At 35.5% G+C, this 22,507-nt stretch overlaps 1 protein-coding gene across 13 annotated transcripts in view; it reads right to left on the bottom strand.

Moving 5' to 3' along the window:
* Window positions 1-22,507, bottom strand: part of ZNF280D (zinc finger protein 280D) — a 50,847-nt gene that overhangs the window by 16,500 nt on the left and 11,840 nt on the right. For 9 of the 13 annotated variants that reach the window (XR_012837507.1, XR_012837508.1, XM_075764961.1 and 6 more), the window contains 13 exons: window positions 20,013-20,130; window positions 15,450-15,617; window positions 12,838-12,947; window positions 10,996-11,225; window positions 8,434-8,591; window positions 7,870-7,970; window positions 7,621-7,767; window positions 6,890-7,024; window positions 5,181-5,425; window positions 3,960-4,100; window positions 2,250-2,312; window positions 1,576-1,694; window positions 1,350-1,386 (listed from right to left, as the gene is read on the bottom strand). Coding sequence is in view for 11 of the 13 variants with exons in the window: in XM_075764961.1 (XP_075621076.1) it covers window positions 1,350-1,386; window positions 1,576-1,694; window positions 2,250-2,312; window positions 3,960-4,100; window positions 5,181-5,425; window positions 6,890-7,024; window positions 7,621-7,767; window positions 7,870-7,970; window positions 8,434-8,591; window positions 10,996-11,225; window positions 12,838-12,947; window positions 15,450-15,617; window positions 20,013-20,130 (1,772 nt within the window). In the remaining 2 variants the exon portion in view is untranslated. The remainder of the gene's footprint in view (window positions 1-1,349; window positions 1,387-1,575; window positions 1,695-2,249; window positions 2,313-3,959; window positions 4,101-5,180; window positions 5,426-6,889; window positions 7,025-7,620; window positions 7,768-7,869; window positions 7,971-8,433; window positions 8,592-10,995; window positions 11,226-12,837; window positions 12,948-15,449; window positions 15,618-20,012; window positions 20,131-22,507) is intronic. The other 4 variants (XM_075764965.1, XM_075764967.1, XM_075764966.1 and 1 more) reach the window with 1 other exon arrangement.

Below are 22,507 nucleotides of genomic sequence, written 5' to 3'. Positions count from 1 at the left end.
TGTACTACAAAATCAGAAATTTCACTTTTTAAATTCCTTTTTGGAATGCTTTCCCAAATTAACTTCCTTCCCCTATTTGTTCCTGCTAGAATACCTTCAATTCTTTTTAATAATGTCTATTAGCCATCCCATCAGATCACCACTTTTATTCAACTGTATCACATGCTAAACAGTTACTAGTAGAGGTTTGAAGTTTATAGCATATATTTTGCTCTACTATTACTCATAGCCAAAGAAAAGTATTTCTATGTTTGGGTCAGATGATGGATTATTCTAGTACTCCCTCTTACTGGCCACTTTACGGAAACTAAGAAAGAAAATACTTAACAGTTATGAAATAACCTATTGGGGATACTTCCAAAACTCAGTGAAGGCTGATTTACGCTTAGAGGCCCAAGAACTTCTTGCTCTGTTGGAAGTTCTCTCATCACGCATGAGTCCCTTTTAGAATCCTGCTATAGACTAGATGGACTCAATGACACCTGGTTGTTAAATCAAGGTTAAACTACTTTCTTCCATCTTTTTAACTATCTTTCTTTGCAGTCTAATTGACATTTCTGTTCCTGCGTTCTGAAATGAGTAAGAACTCAAATGTTTGAGTCAACTGACACACCTCTGAACCTTCAATTAAGGCATAAGCGGGCTCACAAGCTACACTGTAAAGCCTCAGGTACTGTTCCAGGATAACCAGGGATGGCTTGGTACACTGATTCTTGTAAGGTTAAAAAAAAAAAAAACCCAACCCAAGCAAACCCTGCAACACAGTCTCCACGATACTGCTGCTTCTTTTTCAAAAACTTTTAAAAAAATTGAAAGCCAAAATTCTCAGATTAATTTTTCTTTGAAAGTCAGAATTAAACAGTTAATACAAAACAGTATACCTTTGTCTCATAAATAACATACTTCTGAAAATATTTTCTAAATATTTATAAAAGACTAAGACTGAATTTGTCCTACTTCAATAAAGGTCACTTTGTATTCATATTAATAATTATGTAAAGAACATAGAACACTCATTTAATGAAATGTATTAAAAAAGTAAGTTGAAGCAACAATCTGATTATGTCTAGATTTAGAAGTCAGAACTGAGAAGTTTAATACTGCAAGAATTATCTACATCTCTTTGGCCAAACTGAACAAAAACCTGGTTTTGATTTTGGCTGCAGTAGGTAATCATTCTTGTAATTGCGGACATGGTAAGAACAAAAAGCATTAGTAAAGGTTTACGTTCATCCATACATTTCAAATTCTATGAAACTCAAAAGAAACCCAAGTTCAAAGTGCAAATTTTGGCCATCTGTCGCTAAATTAACAGAAATAAACATTCAGCAGTAAAACAAAAAACTTACTCAGGTACTTGTTCAGCAGTTGGGATATCTACAGAAACTGAAAATAAAAATAAAAAATTTAGTTAAAAATATTATTTTAAAATATGGAAATGCAGAAGTACTCACTTTCAAATCCAAGTACATAGAAATAATGATAATGCAACTGGAAAAAAAAGACTGCAATAACACAGAGACATCCACATGTAACTATTTATGTGTACTACATAGAGACACTAGATGTACTCACCTTTCTCTATAATAACTTGACAAGTATGAGTGTGGCTTTCACTCAGATGTGTGGCCATGCTATCTAAGCCAGAAACGTCAGTCAGGAAATCACAGTTAAGACACACTACAGTCACACCTCTAGAGCAAAGAAAGTAAGAGGGAAATATAAATACAACATGGTTGTGAAAATAGCCTACAGCAACTGGACAGACTACAAAAAATTAAAGAGAATTTCCTGCAACTTTAGATGAGAACTCACAAAACATATTCTTACTTTTTATACTGCAACTAGCACCTAGAAATCCCCATCAATGACCAGGGCATCTCCATGCTGGATGTAGTATAAAGAACACCACTTCAGACAGAAATTTTATCTGTAAAGCATGAGTTTCTTGGGTTTTGTTTGTATATTTCCCTTGCCCCCTCCCTATTTTGCACATTACGAGTAATTGGAAAATAAAGACATAGAAATATTTTTTAAAACTGCTCAGGGTTATGAAAGAATAAATATTTACAAATAGCAAATATTTATCACTGGACAGAACACTACCAGTGGAAGAGGTAATGTGTTCATGTCCCTGCTCTAAATTGTGGAGGCCTAGATGTTCAAGAGGCTCTAGTCTCATTAAACTAATCAGTTCACTATCAGAAAGTAAAACCATAATGATTTGTAATTGAAAAAAGCTGAATTACCGTAGCTCTTCTGAATGCTTCTTATAGATCCAAAATCTTTTACTTTGACGAGCACTGTGAAAACTACATATAAGAAAACATTACCACTTAGACTGGTTTTCTTGAGTACATTACTCCACATATACCCTACACTGTACATGGTACTGCAATTTGTTTATAACAAGGAATGAAAACAAAAGGCTCAATTACTGACCCGCATTATTCTAAAACACTAAATTACTGAAAGCTTATAGGCTTGTGAATCTCAGCTCTAATTTAAAATACTAGTTCTCTTGTAAATAACAAGTTTGGGAGGAGCAAGGCTTAACTCCACCAGCACAATCCTGCAAGAATATAGTGACATTGCTGTCATCAGCAGTTTAGCTCTTGAAGGACTGTAGCTGTAACTATACAGTGCTCCACAAAAGTAGTTAAGCTTTGCTGAACTCTTGCTTCTTGAAGTGATGGCTTTAAATGAGAAATCACATTTTCAGACAACCTGTAAGTTATTTCATAAGCAGGTCAAGTATGTGCCAACGCTGTACTCCCATACGAAACAAAAAGCAAGCAGCTGAGTACAGGGGCTGCTACTGTAGAAACATCCTTCCCCCCATCTCTTGTTATACTCATCAAAAAAGGTGATGATAGGTGCTGCAAGGGGTCAGAGTAGGGGGGGCATTAGCATATCAAGGAGACAAAGGACAAAAGACTGGCTATTTTACTGCATGGTTGAATTTGACAATACCCAGATCATGGGCAACTGCAGGAACCGTTTACCTTAGACTCCCCTCTCCCCTTCTGGAGTAAACTTTCTCTTGTACCATCAGAATTAAGCACATTAGTTTTTATTACTTTTTTAAGCATGCAATCAATAGGTTATATGCATAAAAGTATGTAAACTTTTTCAGCCTAGGACTTACATGAGCATTGAAATTAATATGAATAGGTCAACATGTAAAACATACACTAAAATTTTTTAAAACTTCAGTCATAAATTCAAGAATTCTGGCATTCAAAAATGCCAAGACATTTTACACATACATGTATTGAAAAGACAACCGCATTCTGTATTTTTCTGCAAGACATTTGGCTTGTTCAGGACACAGGATTAACAAGTAGGTTTTCAAAATTTTGTTTTACTGTCACTGCTATGTGATCTGTGTCTAATTATTGCATAGTATAATTCTATAATGCATTTGTTTTCTTAACAGGCTTTTTTACAGCTGTCATCACTAATACCCTACACACTGCTTCACAATCAGTGAAAAACCTGCAAAATGAGATGTTATTTTTAAGGATGACCAGAAGTAGTATAAGAAAAAGTATCCACTTGAGTAATCTATTTGAGACATCCTTTACATGGTATTCTGAGTACAGATTTCATTAGCAATAGCTGCGGCTGTATAAATTCAGCACTTGTAAAAATCAGATGAGGTTTTCAATCTAAAACCCAGAAAACATGCAACAATTAGTCATTATTTGTTAAGTCTGGCTGAAATGATTATGGAAGATCCCATAGAAACTCTGAAGCAAAGACAGAGCACTCTCTGTACCACTGGATTTTTCAAAACAAGAACATGGGGTTTAGGCCCTCATTACCAAGTAAAAATCCAGCCGTACACATTTCCCTGCCAGTCCTATGACCCAGTTCAAAACTCAGCTAATTTAACACACCTTATATGAATTTAGGAAGTATTTGATAACCCAAGAAAAATTTTGAAGAGTTCTTACCTCATCATGTGATTCACATAAGCTTTGCTACAGCTAGTGTTGTATCTGCATAAGCTGCAGTGGACATAAGCAGGAAAATGGCTTGCAAAATCTTTTATTTCCGAGTAACACTCAATGCATTTGTGAGCTCCCAAACGATACCTAACGGTAACATGGAAAAGTGAATAGTTAATATCAACACTTTAAGATGAGACAACTATTTCAAACTTTTTGCTTTAAGTCAGTAGCAAGCTCACCTACATTAGAGAAAAAATGAAGAATGTAAAAATACATCAGTTAAATACTTAACATGTTAGCACAGATGAAGAAAATTTTCTCTTTAATTATAATGTCATCATAATTATAACCTTAATTAAAAAGTGACAGTTAATGTAAGCATCTGTTATTGGCCACTCCTGGAAACAAGACACTGCAGTAGATGAGAACATCCAACTTCAGCTGCTTCTGTTATGTACTTAAGGAGGATTTCAAAGAAATGCTTCATCTACCATGACGCACAGACAAAGCCTTCGGTTTTCCTGTCACCCCTGACATTCCCCACAAGCTTTGAAATATCGACAAAGCAAGAATGTAATCCTGCTCTGCCCCCCAATATTGCTGGTCATTTTTGGATATCTTGGAGAGCTACACACTGTGAGTGTTAGCATCTTATTGGAAAGGAGACGTCTACCATCTTGGACAAAGGAAACTGCTAACTCATCATAGCCAATAAAATTATATTCTACTCCATAAAACACCAAATTATTTTTTTTTTGGTAGCTCCCCAAACTAAGGTATCTCCTAGGACAGACATGACTTAACCTTTCAAATAAAACTCTTAAAAAAATTGAAGGGGGAAAATACTTTTCACTCCCTAAGAAAACTTGCAAAGAACACCCAGGCAGACATATTCACCTCCACAGGTCACTTTTAAACATAAATCTGCCTAATGAGTCAGTATTTTAAGAGTCTGTGGCTCTGTGCAGAGAAAAATTCTAAATTTAAAACAAAAGTTTCCAGAACATCTGTTCTTCCATCATAAGGTAGTCTACCATCAAAAAAATGTGGTGAAGATTCAGAATTATAATCACAGTACCAGTGTGTGGAAAGTTTATGCTCCTGCTTTTTCTGAAAAACTGAAGGGTCAAATCTTCTGTAATGCAGTATTAGAAGTTATCAAAAAATGATCAATTATTTATATTCAAAATATACACAAAGATATTTTTAATGCTAATATTTTACCTTAGATTATGTAATGCTGTATTTGTAACTTCTTTTTTTTTTTTGCTGTTGGTCCATGCATTTTGCTTCTTTGATGTAGTTGGTTTTGATTTTGCTTTTGACTTATTTGTATTAGATCTGTTATGATTTTTAGTGGTCGTATTTTTAACTTTTGGTGATAACTGAAACGTGGAGGTGCTTGTACTAACAGAAGATGTAGCTGATGATCCTGATTGAAGAGATCCAACAGATGCTCGAATAGTCACCTACAAGTATGAAATTAAAATTTTTTCTATTTATATTTAAGCTAAGTTCCCATTTCTAATTGTGTCAAAGTTTAAGCCACTTTAGAACAAAAATCATAGCATAAGAAACACACTTCAGTAACGATTGCTTTGAAAAAGATTAAATACTGTTGACTAGAGCTCTTGTTTTGGTGGAAATAGCCATGACAACACTGCTCTCTTTCAGACCTGCAACTGACTACATCATCTCTTAAAAGAAACATACCTGTCGAAAAGAAACAGAAGGGTCAGACCAATTAGCCCTAGTAAGAACACCAAACAATCCTATCAGTGCCTGGATTTAACAAAAGCCCTGTGTCTTGTTACCTCATGATGAGCCAGTCTACCCCCTTCAGATATTTTTGCTCCTCATCCCAGACCTCCAAGGACTAATTCTGGTTTCTGACCTCTCATCTGGCATTATTGCACCCCCTTGTCTTGCCCTTACATTTGGTTCTCCAGTTTTCACTTGCAGCATGACTCCTAGTTATATTTCTTGCCCATACCCATAGTTTAGAAGCATCTCATCTTCTAAACCTGGTTCCAAGCTCTTCAGTGTCATCATCTACATCCTGTCACGGTCTACTAACACCAAAATTTCAACATAATTTAAGCTTTTATTAGATCATGAAGACCCTGAAATCTTTAGAAAATTGAGGTATTGTCACAGACTAGAGAATCAGCGCTTGACATTCTGCCAAGCACCACAATCAACATCAGTCATTCACCCTTCCTGATTCTACAGCAAATTAACTGCTAAGACCTATCAAAATGTTAATTTTCTTCTTCCTTTCAACTGAAAGGACATATATCTTCACATTTCATTAAAAAAAACTGTAGGAAAAAGTCCTGAAATCTACAGGAAAATCCTAGTCTAAGTGGCTTCTTCTTGAGAAATGGAAGAATGATTTAAAGATAGCCTAAGTGTTCTGAGGGGACCCAGGTTTCTTCATAAAACACTTAGCAGAAAATTGCAGGTTCCCCCCCTCCAAATGCTGAAGCTAAGAAAGCCCCGGTGAACTCAGTGTTAGGTACATATTGTCTATGGAAAAGAAGGTCTTGCACTCCACATGACTTCTCACCACCTTCCACAAGTTGAAAATTTTTCACAAGAAATTATGGAGACCCCTCAGACCAACATCCAGACTATTTCTTTTTCTCCTAGCACAAGAAAGGACAAAAGGGAGGGGGTAAATTAAGCAACAGCTCAAGAAAGCAAAGCACTGACTGGACTACTGTCATATACACGTATTGGACAGAGTGCAACACCACAGATCACCAAACCATAAACTGTGCCTGCCAATTGTTTTAGAGTTTTAGAGGTGGCAAAAAAAAAAATCATCTTTGCTTTGGAAAAGAGAAAGGCGCTTCTTTCTATTCCACATCTTTCTCTACCAATACATTTTTTTCCTTTGCTCCCTCTAATTTTCCTGTATGAACACTTACCTTTGTTCCAGGAGGCAATCCTTCTAACTGTTTGGGTTTCCTAAACGTTCGGTGATGCTGAGTCTTGTGATCCATTTTTTCTTTGCATGTCAAAAATTGCAGTCTGCACTTAGTGCAACGGTATATTCCTTTTTTCTTTTAGAAAAATGGAAGACAATCTACAGTAAGCATGAATGCCATGACAAACAATCTCCAACCCTAGCTTGTCTCAAGCAATGGTTATCCGGTTCCTAAAACATCAACTGGACAAACTCCTAATATTGTACAAAGCCAAGATACTGCATAGGAATTGAAGACAGAATATTTAAATACTTGAAAATGCAAGGCAGTATCATTACTAAGAGGAGAAATCAGGTTACCAGTTACAAGACAACAGTACTTCATAATCTTTTTCTCTACCTGAACTAGTGAAAGTTTTGCCAGCAACCTCAAGAAAAGCAGAACACATCACTACAACTTAATGAAGAAACCAAATAGCAGAGATATTCTTTCAAGGATATTCAGAGATTTTTTTTTAAACAGGGAGCTGCTGTCACACAAAAACATGACAAAGTCTAACAAATTCCCTTAAAGACTTTTCAAAAGAAGCAGTCGTAATTATTCTACCGTATTTTATTAACTATTCTTATCCAGTAACTACCATACAAATCAGTTACGCTTCCCCCGCCCCCGAGATTCATGACATATATTTAGCATTTTTCTGGCTTTAAGGATTGAAAATATCTGCTTACCTGATGCCTCATATAATGATGCATATATGGTGCTCCAATTTTAATCACTTTGAGGCAAAATGGGCATAGCAAATGTTTTGTGTTTTCATGAACTGTTCTAAAATGTGTTTCTACATCTGAAAAAGCTGAGGATCTGTAGTTGCATACCTAAAACAAGAAGTTTCACTTTCTTGTTAAAAGTTTATTGAAAGTAAAGACTGTCAAAGGGAGGTTGTGTAATCTAAATATGTAACAGTCACTCTGAAATACCTGGCAAACATACGGCATTTCACCTGGCTTATGATTGTCCTTCATATGTTGCAAGAGAACTTGCTCTGTTTCAAAGGATAATTCACAGATTTTACAAATTGCTAGAAAAAGGGAAAAATAAGAAAATAGTAAAAATCTGTTTGGGGTCATAAGTAGATAAATTATAATATGTATGTATATGCGAACTGTATAAATCTATTAAAGCAATCTAACAATCATTCTACTCTTCAGAAGAAATTCCCTGTACAATTTCAGGAGGCCAGGTGTGTAGGGCTCTTAAATGACATGAGTTCTTGCAGTCAAGCTTTCAATTAAAACAAAACTTTTCAATTAAAATAAAACAGGCTTTTTCAATGAAAAAAAAAAGCTTTTAAAAATATTTTTCCACACATATTGCTCTAACAGAAATTGAATGAGTGCTCAGCTCCTATATTAAACCTCAAGATTATTGCTCTTAAAGTACAATAGCTTTATTCTGAAGTTACAAACCAGCAAAGTAAAAGTCAGAAAACATCTAAAAATTTTAGGTCACAAAAAGGTTCAATATGACACAATCCAACTTACTAGACGACTCGTAAGGCGTGTGTGTACTTTCAATGTGGCACTGCAGTTGGAACGGGGTGGGAAACTGACGGTAACAATGCTGGCAGGTGGTGTGGCTTTCCCAACTTTCACTGCTCTGCTTCTCAAGCTCCAAGTGGTGTTTCATGTGGTTCATAAACCTTTAAACAATAGTGAATAGGTGCAAAAACCTACATTGTAACAGTCACAATACTTGACATATCACATGCGAGATGTACAGGATTCTTTACATGTACTCTGAAAGGACTTCTCAATTTCAAAAAAAATAATCTAAGGAATAAGCATTTGTTTAACAAAAAAAAAGGGGGGGTGGGGCAAACTGAAGCAAGCTGACTATGCCAGAAATCATCTTTCAACGTTTGAAGAGAAATCTTGACTATTACAAGGAACATGCAACATATCTGAAACATGTGCTAAGACCAAGCAATCTACTGCATTTTTGTGTTTGTTTAGATAAAATTCTTGCCTTGAAATAAAAGGAAACTCGCAAAGGCAACAACAACAAAACATGTCAGCTGTTCACACTTCACCACCACCAGAGTCTCAAAGCCACATTCTGAAGGAAGTATAACTTTGGCTCTGCTGAAAACTATTAAGTAGCAAGAACAGATCTGCAATGAGGACACTATAGCTTTATCTGAAACCGCCTCCATTCAAAACTGGCAGGGTTCCAGGAGCTTTCTTTGTATAAAGCATTCAGGACTGAAGTTGAATTATGAAGGACAGTTAGCAAAGAATGCCACTGTGCAGCTGACAATCAGAAGAGCATGAGAAACTTGGCTGCATGTTACTACTTCACGTTACCACCTTTTACTCATTAATATGTCCATCTATCTGTAGCATGCGCCTATTCTGGCTGAGAAGTCTAGGCACCCATGACAACACTAGCAGGTCACAACCCACTAATGTTAAACCTCAAAAACTGCTCCATTTTGAGTGTGCTTCATTTCAGTACAGCCAGAGGAACTATTAAATGTAGGTCACACTTACAAAAGGAATGTAGTTCTCAAAGTGGTGACCTTGGAATTGGAAAAAAGCAAATAAGCAAGTAGAATAGTATCTTGAGCTCAAGCTTCTAATATCATGCAGTTGCTTAAAAAAGAAAAACCACAACAAAACAGAAACACCCCACAAAACTGAAGGTATGTGGGTACTTCAGCAGAAGAAAGGAACTGACACTAGAACTGCATATTACCTTAATAGAATGTTATTTCAACGGTGTGTTCAACAGTAGTTTTTTTTTTTTTTTTAAAGGAAGCAGGGATTACTGTGATGAATTCTAAATTAAGGTGCAGAAAACTTCCATTCGAAGTATAGAAGTACTATGTATTTATTTTGTCCACTATAAATGGTTAGGGGTATAAAACAAACCTTGGAATAAAAATTCTGAAGTTATAAAACTATGGAATACAGCTACAAAGTTACAGCAAAAATTAATACGGCTGAAAGTAGACTCTAAAGAAGTTCAAAGAAAAAAATTAAGTGCTCATTTTTAATGACTTGCTGTGGAACATATAGGCACCATAGCACCAACAGCTTACACATATAATGCTGAGTAGAAGATAGTGCCCAAAAAGTATTGAAGATACTGGGTTCATTTTAAAAAATTATTCTTTCTATGGACTACTTTTCATGCTACTGCAAAGAGAGGCTTATTTGAAAAGTATTTTGCACAGAAAAACCTGTCAGCCCATATCAAACATTGTTTATTGCTCTTAAAAAGAGAAATTGCAAGGGAAGAAATGCCATAATTTAAAGTAACTATAAAATCAATAGGAGTAAACTCTTAAAAGTCTAACAACATACAACACTTTCAAGTTGCTTAAGGCAAATTACTGACGCTTTTACATAGAATTTATACATACTTAATGATTAATAGCAAATTTAATATTTGTAATTACAAGAAACTTTAGGTTTGTTCAATAATATGGGTCTAGTGTTAGCATAACCTGTTCATTTTAACTTGCAGACTGTGCTCTTTGAAGAAACAGTCCATTTTTCAGTTTTATATTCTGCTACTTCAGCTTGGCTTGAAGAATGCATGTAAAAAAAGTTCAATGACCTTAACTTCCAAAGGAACAATGACACAAACTCATCTACTTGTTAAAACAGCTTACTGAAGTTCTTTTGCAGCATTTGGAAGTAAAATTATTCCATCAAAATAACAGATGTTACATAAGTAAAGCACCAACTATTAGTCACTGTGCATCCCTACAGGGAATTCACACTCGCATCTACTGGTATCACCATCAATCCAGATAGCAAATTGTAAAATACTTTCTGTTGCCCTTTCTAACCCCAAAATCCTACAACTGCTCTCATCAAAACTCTCCAGTTTATGTGAGACACCACTAAAATTTGTACTCTAATCTGTAAAAAAATTAAGTTATGGCCATACATGCATAGTAAAAGTTAATTCAATGTCTGTTCAGTCACCCAATATTATCAGTTTTCAATAAGAACAAAAATTCTGTTCCAAAGAGACAAATTTTTAACATGGGCTGTAAGTGATCAACAAACAATTAAGGAAGTGAGTTCAAATACCTTATATTATTTTTAAGAACTTTCAGACAACTGAAGCACTTAAATGTCGTATGAGTCTTCTGCTCCTGTTGTACCTGCTGGGTATCACCTTCATGTTTCCCATAGTAAAAGTCGTTAACTAACATAATCAATTTTCCTTTCTCAGATTCAGCAGTCTTGCTTGTTGTGCTCGAACATTCTGTTTTGGCCACTCCCAGGAAAAAGTTATTTACCATATCTGGACAACAATACTGGATGGAAAGGGGGAGGAGAAGAGACAGAGACAAAGGTATCAGTCTCTCTTACCAAACTGCATCGATGACAAAAGCATTTTAAAAACTGAAGATGCTGACTAGAGTTAGATGCAAAGCTCAATTCTGACACACCAACTTTATTCATATCACATATGGATTTTGAACAGTAACTGATCTTTAAGCAGTGTTTAGGTAATAAAAAACGATGTTATAAACAGTGAAAAGGGATTATTCTCCTAGGTTCGTGTAAGATGAATTTAAGCTAGAAATCAGAATACTAGTGTTGCCTTACTCATTAGAAAAATGTCTACTTCATTTATATTTAATAACGAGAAAGAGAAAAGCAGCTTTTATGCAAGTATTTTGCTGACAAACATATGTTTACTGGCAACTTAATGAAAAGTTTTATCTTTTATTTATTTGGGGAGGACATATGTTGAAACCTGCAAAAGCTCTTTCCAGCATTACTGAAAAATTCAGAAATTCTAAGTCACACAGCACATATTGACATAAAGAAGCTTGAGTAATGTGTACATAATGAATGCTTAACCCAGTAGCTACAACAGGAAACTTAACATTTAAAAAGTATGAAGTACTTCATACAGAAGATGCTATGAAGTTTCCAACAGTGAACAAAATTAGAATGTTTCAGAGGACAAATCTTTCTCCTGCTGAATAACAGTTCTTATTGTGCAGGACTACTTTCTATAAGCCAGTAAAGAGTTCATTTCCTACTGTGTAAGTGTAACTCAGTATATTTGTCTCATATAGCTTAACTAAAAATGTAATTAAAGAATACTAAGTAAGCCCACTTCTTCAACAGTTCTTTCATTTGGCTGATGCACTCAGTGTAAAAGCTATTATCTATAAATAATGATTAGAGAAAGATAAAACTCTTGATTTTTTCCCACTGTTATGTATGGGTTTTAATTGTGTTTTGAAGCTGAAGATACCTAAAAAGGTATCTTAAATCCAGTAAATCAGAATGATCTGTGTTAACAGTAACTCAAAGCCTCACAAAATTCTATTACACCGTAGTTGAAACTCCTCTCTGCATGGCTTATTCACATGGTATACAGAATGCAAAGCCACTTCTCCACCCCCTGAAATGGAACACATTTGCCTGAGAATTGCATGAATCTTTGCCAAATAATAAATATTTTCCAGGAAACAATGTTTTCCAGAAATAACAACAAGTAGTTTCATAAGCAGACCAAGTGAAGCTTAGTTTCTGAAAGCTTTGCTTCTCACAGTGTTTAAGTATGAACTACAAATTAGGTTTCTTCCCCCTCAGCTTAACAACTGTTTTAGCTACCAAATTCACCTGAATCTGGCCAATGGTTCAAGAAGTCACATCTGTAGCAGAGAGAAATCAGACACAGCAAATATACCTTAATTAATTGGAAAAAATAAGGCAAAAAGGGGAAAGATTTAATGCTCCCCTATTTCATTCTTCCTCTCCATCACTGTAAGACATTGAGCATTTGGGTTCTGGTTGATTGCAGCCAGAAGCCACACTATCTTTATATCAAAACATGGCATTCTTTCATAACCCAGCAGAAGCCCAGATAAGTTTTTTATTACGTCTGCCAGCCCCAAAGTGCTTTACCTTCATATGATTTTTTAGAGGATCCATAAGATTGAAATGAATATTGCACTTTGGACAAGCTCGTGGAAAAGGTCCTCCATTTTTAATGGTGCTTGACACAGCATTTGTACCTGTAAAATCGAAAATATTTTAAGATTGAGAATTCACAAGCAGAATACTTGATTTATTGTTATTTATTATTCTAGCAAAATATGCTATTTCAAATGAAAACTATTACAACTGATGTAGCTGTAGTGACCATAAGCAAGGTTTTACAACCATCTTTTAACTATCATTCCTTTTTTTCAAACTGAGTGTGAATTTGTTCTGTTTGATATAGACCTATGAACAAATTTTACAAAAGCTTAACAACAAATAAGGAAAAAATAGAAGAGGGTGAAGGTAGCATTAATTCTGTGCACCCACCCCCAGCTAGGACAGATTTTTGATGGTTTTAAGAACTTTAATTCTCAAATGAACATGTAAAACTTGTTTTATGTCATGACCTGATCATCATCACAATAGGGTTCAGGTAACCGGTTTTGGAAAGGAATTTCACCATCTGGTTCGCAATGATGAGAATATTTCTCTGTGGACAGTTGTTGGAACCTAGGCCTATTCAGATGCATCATTCCTGTTGAGCAAAGGTGTCTTTGGAGAATCTGGAGAATAAATCCTCTGAATAATTACTCCCAGTAATGAAAGGAAATAGTATTTATGTTATCAACGTAAAATAATTAATATCTTACGAGCAAAAACAAAAAAGCTTTGCATTAGCTTAAACTTTAATGAGTAAATCCAGGCTGCCATTTTTCTCCAAACTGCCAAAAAACATCAAGCAAGTGAGCTACTTTTCCAGATGAAGTTCTCTTGCATTCTCAAGTCATTCACAGATCTGGAGGACTCCATGCTAAGTAGGTAGTTTAGAAGAAGAGGTTAAACACAGGAAGAGTTTTAAGTAATCAGAGGAACATCTCAACTGTAGAGTCCCTGCCAGGGCTATGAAAAAAACTGTAATAAAAATAAACAGACACATACATCCAACCTTATAACAAGGGAATGAGTAAGTGTATGAATTGAGACAACCATGCAACAGTGTTGTACATTTTTTCACAAAATCGTCTTGCATAGTCCTTGAGGTAGACATAGATCAAACAGTATTTTTCCTTGAAGATAACAGTATTGCTAAGAATAATTTAATTAAGCAGAAAGTCCTTCACATGAGTGGATGGCCATGCAAGAGATGTACCACAAAACTGTTGCAAGTCTTCACTATAACAGTTTGTAAAACATTTTGACACATCACAGCTAAGCGCAAGCTAAGTTGCAAGAAAACAGGTTCTGCAGCAAGATCTAGCGTTCTGCAGTGCTTCAGTGCCAGATTCTGCGACAGATTAGAAATTGCTATGCTAGCATGGGACAGCTTAGAAGTACACTCATAACAGCAAGGTTCTCACTGAATATGATCTACTCCTTTGATGCTGCATTTAGTAAGATCCTCTGGTTATCTTTGTATATTATAGGCTGCAGCACAATATCTGTTTTACCCAACCCAGGGTGGAGGAAAATCTTTTGCTGCAATTTTCCATGTTATAGCTACTTCCTTCTAGTCACTGGGGAGAAGTCTGATAGCAAATCAGCTGCAAACAAGACATGCAAAAACCCCAAATAGCAAATTATTTCAAACAGAATCACACTGTAGGTAGGCTCCTCATTTTAACATCATAGGAGAGAGTATGTAGTTGGAAATATTTCAAAGTCAAGAATAAATCCTCATCTATTACAATCAGCTGGAAAACACCTTTTGGCTCAGGAGGAAAACGCACCTGATTATTTATATGCTGAAACAGCTCGACTACCTCTCTTCTTGTAGAGGGAAAGGTCTTTCAAAGAACATCCTCTTTGAAACTGAAATCCCCCTCCTCCCTTCCCACTACTATTTTAAACTGTATCAAAAATGCTGCTGCAAAAGAAAGGGGAAAACTGCAAAACACACTTTGCAATAGTTAGTTGAAGTACAGAATCATGGAATAATTTAGGTTGGCCCTGTAGAGGTGTTTTTGTTCAACCTCCCACTTAAAGCAAGTCCAATCTTATCAGAATGCTCAGAGCTGTGTGCAGTCAACTTCCAAATATCTCCAAGGATGGAGATTCCACAATCCGAGTCCATGCTGCCTTGCCTGACATTCCCACAATGATTTTTTTTCTTCCTTTTATCCAATCAGAATTAGTTGATAAATTCAGTAGTCACACAAGTCTTTCAGCCTTGATTTTCTGGCTGGATGTTTTTTAAAGTTTCAACTCTCTATTCAGTTCTTTGACATAGAAGTTCTGAACTAAGACTATGAGGTCAGAGGCATTTATTTTGATCATCTGTTTTCACAGCCACTAAACGACATAATGAAGTCAAACATACCTACTAAACAATAAAGTGTAAAATTTGAATAGGTAATTAATTTGTCAAGGTAAGTAAAACCTTTCTATGCAAGGACTTATTTTAAGGCATAAGAACAGTTATTTACATTGCCTTAATAGCATTAATAACACTGATCAACTTAAACATTACAAGAGTGCTAGCTTTTTCCATGAAACAGATGCATGGATTGACAGCTAGACCATATGATCTACCCTACCTTTTGAAGATACATTTTGTGATGGTGTTACTGTTGGAGAGTTAACTGTAGGTGAAACAGCTGAATTGCTTCCAGCACCAACCTCATTATGCTTGGCCTTTTTTGGAGTTACACTGTTGCCTTCAGAAGTAGCAGGACGCTTAGATACAAAACCACTCTCATTCAGACCTACAGTGGTTTAAATTAAAGAACCTCAGTTTTTTTCCATAGCATATTGTGAACACATTACTGATACCTATACTTTAAAGGATGGACAAGTCTACATAAAGCAGTTAGGATTTCCCTAAAATAATAAGCTATACAGAAGTTAAGAAAACAATATCCAACTCAAACTGAATATTTTAAGGCCAGTGGAGAAGGAAAGGGTAAATGCAAAGACATACAGCCCCAGTAAATCATATTATGACCACCTGAATTTATTTGGCCTACTTTTCATATCTTGACCCACACTAATCTGAGACAAAGTGAGTTCACAGTAATAAAGTTAAGCTAAGCAGCTGGTTTCTGCAATGTCCACTATTTGGAACAGCCTCTGCCCTCCCCATGAAAAATCTCTCACCTTTTTTCTGGTTCTATGCTAATGCTGGTTTAGTTTGATATTCAGCTTTGTAAAACATTTGAGACTTCATTTTGTATGCAAAATTAATCACAGCACATTATTTGCTCTCTTATGAAAGAACAGTTGATTCACTTACTGTCTGCAGTTTTTCTTCTAAAAAAAGAACTAAAAAATAACTTGGAAATTCAGAGGTTTGGTGCCTGATTAACATGCTCATCAATATTTGGCTCCATCTTGTCCTGAAACCCATGCCTCTGTCACTGTAAGATTACCCTTAATAATGTAATCTCAATACAGAGATCAGTCCTCAAGCAGACCTGAAAAAGCACAGCTCTGAGAAGTCTTTCAAGTACCAGCACAGGCCTTGTAAATCTCTCAAAATCACAAACTGCAACTAGCCTTAAGGTTATGATGAAGTATCATAAGGACCAGGCTGTAGTTCCAGACACAATGATCTGAACTAAGGACATACTTCCATCTTCCCCTTCTAATGGTCTGGCTACTCCAATGATTTCTTTGGGTGTAATAAGAAACTGAATTAGTATCTTTAAAAGTCTTTTTGACAAGCAGAGATAACTTGTGTCACAAAATTATTCAAACTTCTGGGAAGAAACAAAGCAACACCCTCCCATCCCCAAGTTGTGTTTACTCAGTGGTAGCTATCTACACCTAGCAAACAGTCTCCCCATTCAATCCACAGATGCAAAGAATCCCAGCAGGGAATGCTGATATTTGAGCATTTCGGAGAATTTACCATGCTATGCCTCATACATAGGAAAACATAATTCACTTGTTATGTATGTATTTAATCATCCCAATGTTTTCCTTCACAGCACACTTTTCCTTCTTTCTGAAATAAACGAATATATTAAACTCAAATGTCTCACTCTATGTATTGTTTGCATAAGGTAATTAACACATTCACAAAAAACCCCAGGTTATTCATTAGATACTACTACTTCCTATGGTTTCTAAATTTACTTATACTTGCACTGTTAGGTATATGAGCTGGTTACATTCACATATGTGTCTTGATCAGCAAAGGCTTCCATAGAGCTGGTATAGCTTTAGCATTCTTCTGTATCACTAAGACTATTCAAGCATCAGGGCATCACCCTACAGCAGGAACTGCTGCTATATATTTAATTATGTGTAGTTGTGCAATGAGGGCCAGGGAAAATACAGAAGATCTGACTGATGTACAAGAATCTTCACTGTTCTATTTTACTGTAGAAAACCTGATTTAGACGTTAACAAAATTGCTAATAAATTGAAAAAAAACTGGACACATCTATGACAAAAAATTTGAAGACTATTTTATATATTTAAAGATGAGCATTCTTAACTTGGTTTATATGACTCTGATCTAACAAATTCCCTCTTTCTGAAAAGTTATAATAATTCTAGAAGAATATACATAGGTTAGCATTTGAATTCTGTAGTTTGTTAATTTTTAAAAAATGTAAAGCCTATTTTGAAAAATAAATGAATTCCAAGTATTATTTAATATCTAGCTGGTATAAATCAGATTGATTCCTTGTTTCATCAAAGTACCTCTCAACTGGTGTGCGGACACAAGAATTCCTTGGATCACCCGTGTTCCAGACTAGTTTGTTCAATCTTCTACCCAGCAGACCATACAGCTGAAACTCTCAGAGACTCCAGGTACTCAAGATAGCAAAGCAGCAGCCAAACAATTCTTAGTTTAGTTTTCAGGCCACTCAGGAGTCTACTACCTTCAATTCACACTACTAGTGAATATTTCATAAATATTTTGTAGCTATTACAAAACAGTCGCCTACAGTCATACATGCAGTATTGTTACGTACAGTATCTAAAACGATTGCAAGAAAGAGCAAAGTATACTGGATGCAGTATCACCTTGCCGACACTCTCTAAATACACATTACAACACTATAAAATCCTTAACACAGCTATACGCATCTGTGCTGGCTGGGCCCGATTTTATGAATGATAGCAAAAGACAGTAGAAATGGTAACCTAGAATAAAAGCATCAAATGTACTGTGGTAACAGTCAGATCAAATTAACAGAACAGGGACACAAAAGCCAAACTGCTTCAGGCTTCTAGTGCCTCGTCACTCGCCAACATCTCCCATTAATCTAGTGCTATGAACACATACAGTCCAGTCAACTCCTAAACACCACAGAACAGTTCTTCTATTGGTTATGGCATTTTCTGGTGAGTAAAGTTTGTGGGACGATGATCCCAAAACAGTCTCAGAAAGCAAGCTACAGGTTTACATACATCTCCAGTGCCCATCCTACCTGCACACAAGAGTTATCAATGCTGTTTAACTTAACACTACCACCTATTTAGCAACCTAACAAAACAGTTGGTTAGTGTCCATTAGCACCCTGTCAGTTCCCTGCTTAAGACCTCAGAAATAAATATTTATGCTATATTGAGCTAAAAAAAGTGTCTGTAATGATCCATGTACAGAAGTTAAGTTGTCCTGCAGAGTATCACAGACCAGTTCCCAAAAGAATTCTGCTTTTAAATACCATATTCCAGAATGTCTTGTGCCCACAGTGCTGCACATGAATGAGAAGCATAGCACCAACACAGGCAAGTAGGCATCGGCACACATGAACAACATGAATATAAGCGTATTACGTGAACTCACCATGCAAGCCAAACCACAAAATATGCAGACACTTCCTTGTTGTGAAGTGAAACGTACTATAAAGATATACATGTTTCAACCCACAATTATGAAACTTTTAATTTCTAAATCCTATTGCCATCTTACAAAAATAAATACAAACTCAGTATGGTATATTTAAGACACTTTGAATTACAATCTTTGATGTTTTTAAGTATTTCATTTTTCTTGATAAGAGACTAATACAAGTAATTTTAAATATGCAAGCAGGTCTCCTAAATAAAAAAAACAAAACCCACAAAGAATTAAATTTTAATACCCGTTCTTTGGAGAACAAGGGCTAGAATACTGAACCATTTGCACAAAATAAAACTTTTTCCTTACTTTACAAAAAGCTATTTAACCCAGTAAGACAAGAATGAGATCACAGAATAGTTCAACACATACAAGGAAATACACTATCAACCTGTCATTGATAAGTATCTTGAGTGAATGGCTAAACTAGAGATGCAAAATCATCACATTAAGCAGAATAAACTAGCAATCGTTCTGTTCTACATAACTTGTTAGTATGACTGGTTTGTCCATTCATTGTACATAACATGTTACCTCATAGAAGAATCAGAAGTGATTGTCATCTGTAACTTATAGATTGAATGACAGGATTCTGGTCAGTTATTACAAAAGTGCAACCCTTCAAGTCCCAAGTTACAGCCTGTTTAATTTTGAATACACTGCATGCTTCAAATCTACTTCATCTGCTGTGACATAAAAAGATGCTTTTTTGTTGTTTTAAAGTAGATTAAATAGTTTCTGCTGAAACACAATTTAGCTAGTTAAAAAAAAAATCAGTTGTCAAACTACATATTCTTTCCCTTCCCCTCCTATTCAGACAGGATCCTCTTGATCCCATTTATTCCAATTCCTACATACAGCAGACAGAAAACCAAGATCATCATCACAAGGAATCCACTCAACAGACTCAGAAGTTCTTCTGGTACTGTTCACAGTCCCTCTCTTCCTAACAGTCATTCCTATTCATGCTAATCAAAGAGTGTTGGACATACTGACAATGAGCCTTTAGCAGTCAAAAAAATTACAGTGGATCTGGCAATACTTTTTCCATCTAAATGAGCATTATAAGATGACATCAGTTGATATACAGTCAGTCTAATGTCCTACAAACCAAAGTCTGACAACACAAGGCTCTAAAGTTTACTTCATTAAACATTATACAGTTTTACGTACAGGGGGAAGAAAAGAGTAGCTATGCTAATTTCTAGAAATCCTATTTAAAGTTATAACCCAAAGATCTGCACTACAGTTAAATGACATTAGGCTGTTTCTTTCTCTTATCAACTACTACAGTTATACCCACCTGTTACATTCACTGCTGGCCCAGTCTGGTACTGTGGAACTCCCGAGTTCTGTCTCACACCAAACAGTATACCAGATGTATTATCTGGTGCAGCTGGTGGAGAATCCATAATATAATCCTAATAAGATATTTTCAAGAGGGAAAAGAAATTTGAGGTTTAACATTTTTTTTTACTTGCAGGCTTCAAAGGGTTTATTTTAAAAACATATGATTGCTTAAAAGTACTCATAAGTACTTTTATAAGTACTTTTTAGTCAGCAGTAAATCAAGTTAATTACAATCTCCCCAAAATAGTTTGACACTTTAATAAGTTTGCAACTCTTATCAGTGGTTGTTAATTTATTCACAGCTGTATATCAGAATAGCAAAAACAACCGTAAGACCTGGGAAAGTCCATTTTATGAAATATTACTAAACCTGTTTAACTTGCTAATTCTAACTGCTTTTGTTCAAAAGGCTGATGATGTTTCAAATTATACTTGAATTGTTTTTCGAATAACTCTACTTTCTTCCTTCAACCCAAACTCAGGCATTAATTTGCCTGTTACTCTCACTTAACAGCTAGCTGCATTTTAAAAGATCAGAAAACAGAACTCAAAAGTAGCACAAACTTGCAGCAAGCAGAAGCTTCTCAAAGCAAGATGATATTAAATTAATCAAATTTTACTAAATGGTCAAACTTCAATGAAAGTAAAAGTGTATTTACAGCACGTTGGCTGGGAATGGCACTCATTCATGGTATCACTAAGGTGTTTTTTTCTTTTAGGTAATTTCTTAAGGACTTCTGGAAATAATATAAATCAAACCCTCTTTTCAAAGCACAGCTAACCTAAAAGTTGGTTCGTGTTTCTCAGCACCTTGTTACATTAAGTTTTGAGCATCTCCAAGTACAGGTATCCTTTTACCCTTCAGTTTAAAATGTTTACCCTTTAGTACTACACAAAACCTAAAAAATTAAGTAGTCCATGTTTCTTGGCTCCGACACTGAAAACTGTACACCTGAAAACTAAACACCTTCAGTAATCACTCAATAGGTAACGCTTGGAGGGAAAAGAAACATGAAATTTAGTTGTCTTTACAGATATTCAAGGTTGGGGGGGGGTGAGGTAGGAGAAACATGCTTTCCAAGATTCATCAATACTGCTCACATCTTAATAGGCCATTCATCCTAACACAAACTATCCGGAACATTGAACGTTTTCAACAATAAGGAATTAAGAAAAAAAACTTATAATAGAGTTAGGTTTAGTTTCAACATTAAGGTATGAATGGCAAAATATTGACACTTGATCTTTCTACTCTGAAATAATTTAGTTGGTTACACTTCATCAAGATGTACTGTGAAACAAAAAAACTTGACAAATGTAGCTAAATTTTCCTTTAAAAAAAAGATCACCCAATACACATACACAAACTTTGTCTACGCATAAGACAAAGGCCAAAATATTTTTTGCTGAAAAGATCAACCTCACAAAATGCATCCCATTCACAACTATGCTACTTATTTGAAAACATCCCTGTGGAAGTTACCGCATTTTTAAATACCACCAGGTTGACTAAACTTGATGGCAAGAAGCCTAGAGAAGTGCACAAGTACACATACAGGTATGATAATCTATTTTAGGGTGCCTCTTGACAAGTGACTTAATACAATCTAACCTAATTAAACATAAATGTTCAGAGTAGTTGTGGAAATAGCTATGAAATTTCTCAGTTCTATTTGTAATGAGTGATGGCTACATAAGCTGCAGTCACAACAGAGCAGGTGTTACCGTGACCACAATGGTTTCAGGCTAGCCAGTGAAGTTGCTAGCAAAGCAGCTTAGCCTGCAAACCCCACTTCGAGCACAACTAATGCTCAGGCGGTCAGCCTGTAGCAGGCTCTTAGTGGTGAGGACTATGCACACCACTTACATTTGAAATATGACCAATACAATAGCTACACAAAAAATCTGCTTCTCCTACTATTCCGTGATTTAAGTGCTACTAACATTTTAACTGTGTATATCTCCCTAGTATATACTAAACATATCTGGCAAGCCAAAAACTAAAAGCAGACTGGAAATTCAGTGTCTCATAATTTTCAAAATGTCCTTTTCTGTTTACAATTCTTTTCATGCAATTTGGCTGTCATTTTACATACAGAAAAACCCAATACCTTCCTATGCTTTAGAAAGCAAAAAGGTTTTAAAGAAAAAAACGAAAACAGCTTTACCATATCAATAAAAAAAAAAATCTAACATGTACAGGTACTCTCACACACAGAAAGACAAAACCCAACACCTTTATAAATTAAGTTCCCAGTGCTCAAGTGAAGAAGAAAAATAATCCACCACAACTCTTAGTTTTCCAAGAGAACACTGAAAACGCTGGGCTCATACTGTGCATCCTAGATTTCCTAATTGGAAACCTACATGATAATTGGTAAGCAAATCCACACAGAGAAATTACAATGCGTTATATATTGGACCTTTCCTCTCCCAAAATTAACTAGG

The sequence above is a fragment of the Balearica regulorum genome, chromosome 12 (genome assembly GCF_011004875.1).
Source record: "Balearica regulorum gibbericeps isolate bBalReg1 chromosome 12, bBalReg1.pri, whole genome shotgun sequence".
NCBI lineage: Eukaryota > Metazoa > Chordata > Aves > Gruiformes > Gruidae > Balearica > Balearica regulorum.
Note: the sequence above shows the minus strand (reverse complement) of the source record. Positions and strands in the feature narration are given on the sequence as shown.